The 9,517-nt window shown below is 45.1% G+C and overlaps 1 protein-coding gene across 1 annotated transcript in view; it reads right to left on the bottom strand.

Moving 5' to 3' along the window:
• Window positions 1–1,172, bottom strand: part of MRPS24 (mitochondrial ribosomal protein S24) — a 7,982-nt gene extending 6,810 nt beyond the window's left edge. Inside the window, exon 1 of the mRNA XM_018554691.1 lies at window positions 1,143–1,172. Within this exon, the coding sequence (XP_018410193.1) occupies window positions 1,143–1,169 (27 nt within the window). The 5' untranslated portion in view covers window positions 1,170–1,172. The remainder of the gene's footprint in view (window positions 1–1,142) is intronic.
• Window positions 1,173–9,517: the final 8,345 nt, after the last annotated feature.

Genomic DNA, 9,517 nt, shown 5'->3' with positions numbered 1-9,517 from the left:
TGATTAGTTGGTTGGGGGGGGGGGAAGAGAGACTGATTAGTTGGTTGGGGGAAGGAAAAGAGAGAGAGATCGATTAGTTGCATAAAAAAATAATAATCTATTAATCAAAAAAATAATCGTTAGCTGCAGCCCCACGGCCAGGTTTTTATTGCTGTCTGCGTCCCCGTTAGAGAGAGTCACCTTCCATTTTTACCGCTATCACTGAAAGTGAAATCCCAAATTCGGGGTTGTCACCAGAACAGGACGTGATGTGGGCAGCTGCAAACAGAAGAGGAGAGAAGGCTCGGGACTGGAGCGTGTGTGACTTCAGCTTTAGGTGAGTAAAACATTAATTTAGATTTATCTAATCCAGCGATCAGTTAGAGGAAGGAGGAGGTGGTGGGGGTTAATATCCCAGAGATCAGCTTTAAAGTGCATCTAAACCCAAGATAACATTTTTTTTCAGGCTTTTCCCCAAGAAAACCTGCAAATAACCCACTTCCTGTCCCTGGGTGTCTACACTCACCCCTACACTGGATGGAGGTAGCCATGGTGTTCACCCAGGCTGGACTACTAATATGCCTTTGTTTACCTCCTTTACATGGGGCTGAGTAAATTATTAGTCCACAAAACAAAGACAATTTTTTTCCCTCCCCTCTCCCCCTTCTGTTCATTTTACATGACGTGATTAGGACACAGAATTTCTGGCGGGAATCAGAATCTACAAATATTCTCTATGTTTGAAAGAAAGAAAATGAACGCGACCACCACATCTTAAGGCAACTAAGCTGCAATGACACTAAATTGCATTTTGTTCTTTGATTTAGTTATCCTTTAAAACCGGAGGGGGCAACTGCAGCCCTCCAGCTGCTTGTGGAACTACAAGTCCCATGAGGCATTGCAGGACTGACAATTATAGGCATGACTCCCAGAGACAGAGGCATTCTGGGATTTGTAGTCTCACCACAATTGGAGAGCCAGAGTTGCCCAGTAACTCCTGCAATGACTGGTTCTCTTCATGGCTTGGAGGTCCCTCAAAGATATGACTTGGCTATCCCACCTACACATTAGTACATAACAATATAAAAGCCTATTGTAACTATAATAATGTGCAATTTAAAAAAAAAACCCAGCATACAATGTGACCGAAATGTCTCCTTTACCTGCAGCCGGCACACTGCACTGCACATAGAAGCCGCCATCTTCCACCGTACCAACGAGTCCTGGACATGACCTTGTATTACATGGTGAACAGCGACTCCTGCAGGTAGGATGAACCGTTGACAGCGCCATCTGCAGGAAGTATGAATCGTTGGCAGCGACACCTGCAGGTGGGATGAACCGTCGACAGCGGCATCTGCAGGTGGGATGGATAGTCCACAGCGACACCTGCAGGGCAGATGAATGAACTGCCTCCAAGCTGGCGCTCCCCTGTGATAGCGGTGTCTACTCTGCAATGTGTCAATCAATGCACCAACTGTTGGGGGATGGATCGGTGTGACGTCTGTGGTAAAGATGAAAGGCTTTGCAGGCCGCCCAAATTATCGCCTAACAGTTGAAAGGGTGTTTTTTATCGGACAGATTTAGACTTGCAAGGTATATACGTGGGCATGGTGCAGTCACTCTCTGTGCCAGATTTAAAAGATACCAAGATTCATTTTCGCACTGGTAAAATACCAATGACACGACTTCTAGGGCTATATGGTGTAATTTCACACCACAGACCAGGGATAGGCAGCCTGGGCCGTCCAGCTGTGCTGAAACTACAAATATCACCATGCTCCTGTCTCTAGGGATCATGTCTGTGGATGTCAGCGTCTTGCAATGCCTCATGGGACTTGTAGTTTCACCACAGCTGGAGAGCCGAGGTTGCCAACACGTAGACAAGGCAAATGTCCTACTCAGTGTGCTGAAAACGAATCTCTGCGCAATTTTACGTAGCGCTTTGCGACGTACGTCCTGCATTACAACATGTTTCTGTACAAAGAATTGGATGAGGGGAATCTGGAGAAGTTGCTCATAGTAACCAATCAGCTTCCCTCATTCTTCTTTAAAAATGCCAAATTCTTTTTTTCCTGATTTATACAAGACCCAGTGTGATGCATGCAGATCCTTTCGTCCGCTATCACACAGCACACCTAGCGTGGGGTACCATGCGCTGGGTGCGTTGTGTTGTCGTTCATTTGAATCACACCTCCCGACGGTGTGGTGCTAGCGTCCGTGCATGCACTACCTTCTATTCAGTGCAATGCGTGGTTTTGTGGTACCGGGTGTTGTGCCACGCTGCAATGCATGGCCTCCAGGAGTTGCCTTGGAGTCCCATTTACATAAATGGGAATGCAATGCACCCAGTGTGTGGTCCTGCATGCTAGGTACCCTGTGCTATAGCATGCGCCTAATGCATAGCTACCATGCGCCCAGCGAGTCATTGCCTGCGGCCCGGCTTCCTTATCGGCCAGGAACCGGCTCCCTCGCAGCACTGCCGGTCAGAGGAAATCTCCCTCTGACCGGAAGTTCTGGTATCGGGGTAAGAATCAGGTGCATTTGGGCGAGTACTTGACCAAATACTCGGTATCGGCACCGATACCAATACTAATATCCGTATCGGTGTGTCCCTAGTTTATTTATAATTACAGGTATTTATATAGCGCTGACAACTAACACAGCACTTTACATACTGTACATTCACATCAGTCCCTGCCCCCGAGGAACATACAATCTAAGGTCCCTATCTCTCATGTATACATACATGGCCAATATAGACAGGAGCCAATTAACCTTCCAGCATGTCCTTGGAATGTGGGAGGAAACCAGAATACCAGAGGAAACCCACACAAGCACAGGGAGAACATGGTGTGAATGGGCCCTAAAACCTATCCCTGGGCACCCAGACAAGGACCCTTCCACTCTGTGATGAGGAAGAGTGAAGGCTCAGACTTGGCGTGTCATGTGACCATGGATTTCAGTAAGTAAAAGGGTCTTTTAGATGATGATATTTTAGTTGGGTGGGATAAAGGGTGAGGTGGAGGAACTGATGTCTGAAGACTCTGTTTAATGGATACGTTAACACACGCTTGTTTACAATTCTCTATTTTCAGATTTCGACATATGGAAATAACATCAAATGAGGAACTTTTAATCCAGTGGAAAGGTAAAGCTTCGCCCCCTAATAATAATCCTGCACAAGCGGGCAACTTCATTTTATACTACATGTCATTGCCCTGGGCAGTGGTGTAGTTTGGTTTTGTGCTTTTAGTCCCACATCTTCCTGTTTAAGACATTTTGCATAACCTGTCAGTCGCTGGATACAGCGCACACAGTTCTGACAGGTTGCGCTATCAACGTAGCGGGTCGCTCTAGCTCTACCTTTGCAATAGCCACCTTCTCCATTCCTGGCTTGATGGGCTCCCTAGTTCTGCAGCTACAATAACCATTCTCTCCTGCCCTGCCATGCTGTGCTAGTCTCTAGTTCTGCAGCTGCAACACCGATCTTCTGCCTTCATATGCTGGGCCCTCTAATTCTGCAGTTACCAATCTTCTGCCTTGGCCGCTGGGCTCTGTAACTTGCCCTGCTCTAGAGACATAACCTGGCATAGAGATTATAGGCTGCACTTCCCCGGACTCACCACCGCGGAGGTGCCGATGAGCACGATGGCCATCTGGATCTCAGCCATGGGGTCCTCCGCTGCCTGAAGTCAGAGATTTGGGTGCCGGTTTCCCAGGACGGTCCGGCACACGAACTGCCAGTGCATCCGGATGAAAGTGACACACACCAATACATAGCACAGCATGTTGACCAGGAAGAGGAAGGAGCTGCAGCCGGGATATATGTTGGAGTAGGCGGCACAGGTGGACATGTTGGTCCCCCAGTCAAAGAAGCACGAGGTCCAGGAGAACTGGCAGTAATTTATGAATAATTTATAATATCATTTATTTTTTTTCTCTTACCTAACTGGTTTGGGTGCAGAATTTTTTGGCGCCCCCCTGGAAAGTGCCGCACGAGGCAAATGCCTAGTTTGCCTTGCAGTAGATACACCCCTGTGTCCTGTGTATATAGCTTGACATACAGCTAAACCCTCCTATTCTGCAATAAACCAGACTGAGTGAAATCTTGATGCTTTATTAACAAAACAGGGCGAGGTGAAACTGGTGAAAGAACATAGAAACATACAATCAATATAAGAAACATGTCAATTTACAGGGCTATTCAGAAAGAGTTTGGAGAAGGCAGGAGAAGTGAACAATCTAGGACAATATACTGATTTGGAAAAATTCTCAAATTCAGCTCACTTTAGGACCCATTCACACCACATCCAGATCATCTCCAGACCAGAAAAGATTGTTTCTGGACACAAAATGCATCCTAATGTATCCCTATGCTTTTTCTGGCCTTTGTTTACACCAGCGCAGTCCGTACCAGACCAGAAAAATCCTGCATGTGTCGTTTTGTCTGGTCTGGAATGCACTCGAACTTCGGGCAGGTTCACATCATTTTCCGGACCAGATCTGGTCTGGAAAATGGTGTGAACCTGCTGTAAGTGAATAGCCCTTATAGTGTCCGTTTACAAATACAGAGCAAAACAAGCCCATCCATACCAGCGATGCCGCATAGAGGGAATTTGGGCACTTTCCTCCAGACACGTGCTTAGGATGGCAGTGGATTATCTTCTTCTAAAATGGAAGTTGTATTCCCAGAATACTCGTGTTCCTTCTTCTCAGGCTGAAGGATGATAGAAGTTTATTATTACCGGATGACAGTCTAAGCTGCTGTAAATAGAGATGTTTCTGTACAGCTCCATCGTGTATACGGCAGGCAGATAAACAATTATTTTCCCTGCTGGGCAGAAGAGTCATCCTGTCAGCATGTAAGGGTTAGACTTGTACACATGTCAATGCTGACCAAGCAATTTTTGGGCAAATTAAAGGAGTTGTAAAGTCCCAGCACATCTTCTCCTGTTATAACATCAGCATTGTATTAGGAATACATAGTAGAGTGGTTGCTGATGATGCAATCAAATCTTACTTGATAAAATCCCTGTTATGTAGTGAGTGCTGCATTCTGTCTGCCCATCACTTTCACCAACTTCCTGGATTCCCAGTGTGCTTTGCATCTCTTTCCCTGCTGCTTGATGTGATGAAACCTTGATTTCTCAAGACTACATATCCCATCATGCATTGCTTCCAGCAAGAAGTTTCCTTGCAAGAAGATGGGGAACACCGGTCATGATTCCTGTAATGGAGGTAGAAAGTTTCTACACCAACCTGTTCACTTACCCCAAAGCTAAAGGAGGGGTGGGGTCTGCCCTATTCTCGATCTCAAGGTCCTCAATGAGTTTCTGTGAGTCCAGAAATTCTGTATATATGCTACACACCCTGTCAGCACCTCCCTTTACCAAGGAGACTTTCTGGAGTCATTGAATATCAAGTATTTGCATATCCTCCCCATTTTTCCTGCTCAATAATGCTACCTGCATTTTGCTGTGGGCACAGACTACTACCAATCTGTTGTCCTTCTATTTGCTGTCCACTGCACCTTGAGTCTTCACTAAGGTGCTGACCCCCATTTTGCCTCTGGTTTGGTCTCAGGAGATCCCCATAGTGGGGTACTACTTGACGTCCTTCTCCCCCCAGAGAGCGTTGGGGGAGCAAGCCTTATCTTTCAACTTTCATCAGAAGATATAAACCCTGCAGAGCTTTAGATGGGCCCTGAATTCCCATTTCATGCTCGGACCTTTCAGTCCAAGAGTTGATGGTGGCCTCCTAGGCAGTTACCCAGATAGCAAGGATAACTTGCCACAAACTTGTGGCAGGGTGAAATTGTAATTTTGTTAACTTGCTGCACACATTCCTGGCAAGTTGTAGACTTGCAGAACACTTGCAGCACAAGTTCTAGTTGACACTTTTTGAATTTGTAGCAAATTTGCTTGGCAAGTCTACAGCAACAGTCCTGCAGATCTTAGCAAGAGCTCTGCAAGCTCGCTGGTCTGGAGACTTGCAATGCAGACTCTGCAGCTCAAAGAAAAGTGGACCTAATTCTGTTCCCAGACATGGAAAATTGGCAGACAGACTTCCTCAGTCATCAATGTCTGGATCCCAGTGACTTTCTAATGTCCAGATATACTAACAAACTGGACAAGTTTGTGCCAGGACCAGGGATCCCCGGGCCCCTGCTGTGGATGCCTAAATGACTCCTCAGGATTAGTTCAGCATGATCTACATCTTTCCTCCTCTAAAACTCTTGCCTTGCAGGCCTGAGACAGAGGGCATTCTAGTGATTCTAATTGCACCAAACTTGCCCAGGAGATCGTGGTACACGGACGTAGTCAAGCTCTTGACAGAGTCTCCGTGGGCACTCCCAGATCATCCAGACCTCTTGTCACAAGGACCAGTATTCAACCCTACTCAGGCACTGGTTTAATGACCTGGCTGCTGAGGCCCAAGTCCTAAAAGACTAAGGCCTTTTGGAAGCTGTCATACCTACACTTCTGAATGCTATCACACCTGAAAGGTTTATTTCTCTTGGTGAGAAGTACTCAGGACACATTTTGTCTTACTGTCTGACCTGTATCACTATTTAGCCTTGAATACTATCAAGTAGGGATGCACCGATACCAGATACTCGTACTTGCTCAAATGCTGTCGATGTTTATTCAGATATTCATTACACACTGCCCGGCTTCCTCATTGGCCGGGAAGTCGGCTCCATGTTCCCTCGTCACCAGGGAGCATGGATAAGGAAGGTAGGTATTGAAAAGGAGGTGGGTTATTTCCTTCCTTATAGCAGAATATTTATTTACTGGTTTGATGCCCTATTAAAGCTGCATTCCAGGCATATATAATGACACACAATTATTAAGCTCTGTATTTATTTATATATTATTAATTGTATTTTTTAAATGCAGCTTCTGTAGGTACCTGAATGTGACTTGATATTGGCCTCTTGCAATCCCCTATACAGCTGCATTCAGCTTAGGAAAAGGGAGGAACGGGGGAAATACTAATTGTTATGCTCATTTGCGCCATCTAGTGGCCATAGAGCAGTATTTTCTGAATGTTACATTCGACTTGAAAACATTTTTTTCTAAGAATGTTCACAGAAATTCTCAGGGCAAATAGCTCTGCACATTGTTTACAAATAGACCTCAAACTTCAGACTTCAAACAAAACCTCAGATTTCAGAAGGAAAAATAGCTCTTTTATATAAATTTCATCTGTGTATTCAGCTATTACCTGGTGTTCAGCTTTAACAAAACAGGCAACACAAATGCATGGCTTGTCATGCTGAAGTACAGTCTGCAGCATCAGATTTTCTATTCTTACCATTTTATTTTGCACATAGCAGTTCAGTGTTACTGATAACTTCCTGTAGCTTGGTGAATAAGGGGAAAAATGAACATTGTACAGTAGTGGATTCTTGTGAGTTACATATGTCTGAGTTTGCCCCAACCAAAATAAAGTTGCCCCCCTGCCAATCAATGGACAGCTGTGTAGAGTATCATTGCTTTCATTTATATTTTAACCTCCTAGCCTAGAGATGCAGCAGGAAGTGATAAACGTGTAAAAATCTGAGAAGGTGTGCATGTTCACAGGCTTATGCAGAAATGCATGTTCAGAAAGCCATTGATCCACAAAATGGAATTGGTTTGGTATATATAGCTTGCAGGTATTCAGGAAGATATCAGACCGCCCTGTTCTCAGTTGTGCATTTTTAGTAGGGATGCACCGATACCATTACTATTACCGGTATCGGTGCCGATGCAGAGTATTTGGGCGAGTACTTGTGCTCGGTCAAATGCTCCGATGCTTGAGCTTCCGGTACCAGAAAGCCGGGCAGCGAGTCATTACACGCTTCCCAGCCAATCAGGAATCTGGGCGCCGTGTAATGACGTCACTACACGTCGACCGGCTTCCTGATTGGCCAGAAACCCGGCTTCATGGTTTCTTGTCACCTGGTAACGAGGGAGTGTGGAGAATGCTTCCCTGCTAAACGGGAAGCCGGGTGGCGAGTCTTTACACGCTGCCTGGCTTCCTTAATGGGACTTCCGGTAACGGTATTGGCGAGTACCGGAAAAAAAAAATATCAGTATTCGCACTCGATACCAAAAAAACGGTATCGGTGCATCCCTAATTTTTTGCGTAGGTAAGTGCATGTGACACTACACGCAAAATGCACAATGATATCTCTTCATCTTGTTCATGTTATTGATTATAACAGTACAGATCTCATCATGTATTTTATGTGTGGCTTCCCATATGCTGAGAGCTTGGAAAATTTTGCAGAAAGATTTTGTACACATTTACATAGACAGAAATATTGGCTATATCAGTGGCTGCCAGCTTATAGGAGGCCTCAGCTGTGGACATCACCAAAGGGCTGTACATAATGTTCAGTATATGTAATGCTACAGAAGACTACAGGAGATGGTCAGAAACTGAATAGGCTACAGGTGTGGTTGGGGATTCGAGACATGCTGCAGGTTACAGACAGAGACCAGGAGCTTGTTACAAGAGACTGATAGAGGTCACTGTATTGATACCTTGTCGCACTTCAGACCGAGTTTCTTTATCCCATGCGGTAGCAATTATAAGATGATGTCACCAGCATGCCGGAGTCCTTCACCAAGTGTTTTATTTTATTGACACACCATGCCCTAAACAAGCGCTTTCGGGACCACACAGGGTCAATGTCAATGCTAAGCCTGATGAAGGGACCCTGTGTGGCCCTGAAAGCGCTTGTTTATGATAGAGATCACCGTCATTGCATCCCATTTTCAAATCAATCAGCCCAATAGTTCCTGTTGAGGTCTGAGGATCACACCAATGGGATTCATAGGACCTTGGGGCTGCAAGTTGGGCACCAGGGGGTTAGGCGCACTGATGTTTCAAAAGCTTTTCACATTTGCTCTGAGAGTGGTTTTCAGTTCCTGTATGTATATGGTTTGTGGTAGGTAAAGGCACAGTAACCCACAGCAGCCAATCAACGATCATCTTTCATGGGTGTGAATACTGTACTTCTTGTAGTTCTTGCTGTCTAATTAAATTAAATCCATCACTACAACTAGGGATGTCCAGATACCAGTGCCAATACTTGGCATTTTCATGAGAACTACCAGGGTTGTAGCTGGGACCTGGCTCTGGCTCTCCACCACTGTCCTGAAATCATTAGTCTGTATTGGTTTAGAAAAACTGTCACATGACAATAAACAAAAATTTATCAGTACTTGTATCTGTGAGGACTTGGACTAGTATCAGTACTTGTATCTGTGAGGTCTTGGACAAGTATCAGTACTTGTACTTGGAAAACTGGTATCGGTGCATGACTTATATATATTTATAAAAACAAAATCGTACATTATAACAGAGATGTACAAATCCCAGGAGCTCCGTGTGCTCCTTACAAATGACAGCTGCCTCCAAACTTTTGAATTTGTCTCTAGTCTAGTCTTGGAGCTGGAAAAGTATCTGTACTTGTACCTGTACCGAGTACGGTACTTGGTATCGGTGCATCCCTAACTATAATTGAGATGAAAGCTTGATG

This window comes from Nanorana parkeri, unplaced genomic scaffold, assembly GCF_000935625.1.
Source record: "Nanorana parkeri isolate BGI_ZX_2015 unplaced genomic scaffold, ASM93562v1 scaffold169, whole genome shotgun sequence".
Taxonomy (NCBI): Eukaryota; Metazoa; Chordata; class Amphibia; order Anura; family Dicroglossidae; genus Nanorana; species Nanorana parkeri.
Note: the sequence above shows the minus strand (reverse complement) of the source record. Positions and strands in the feature narration are given on the sequence as shown.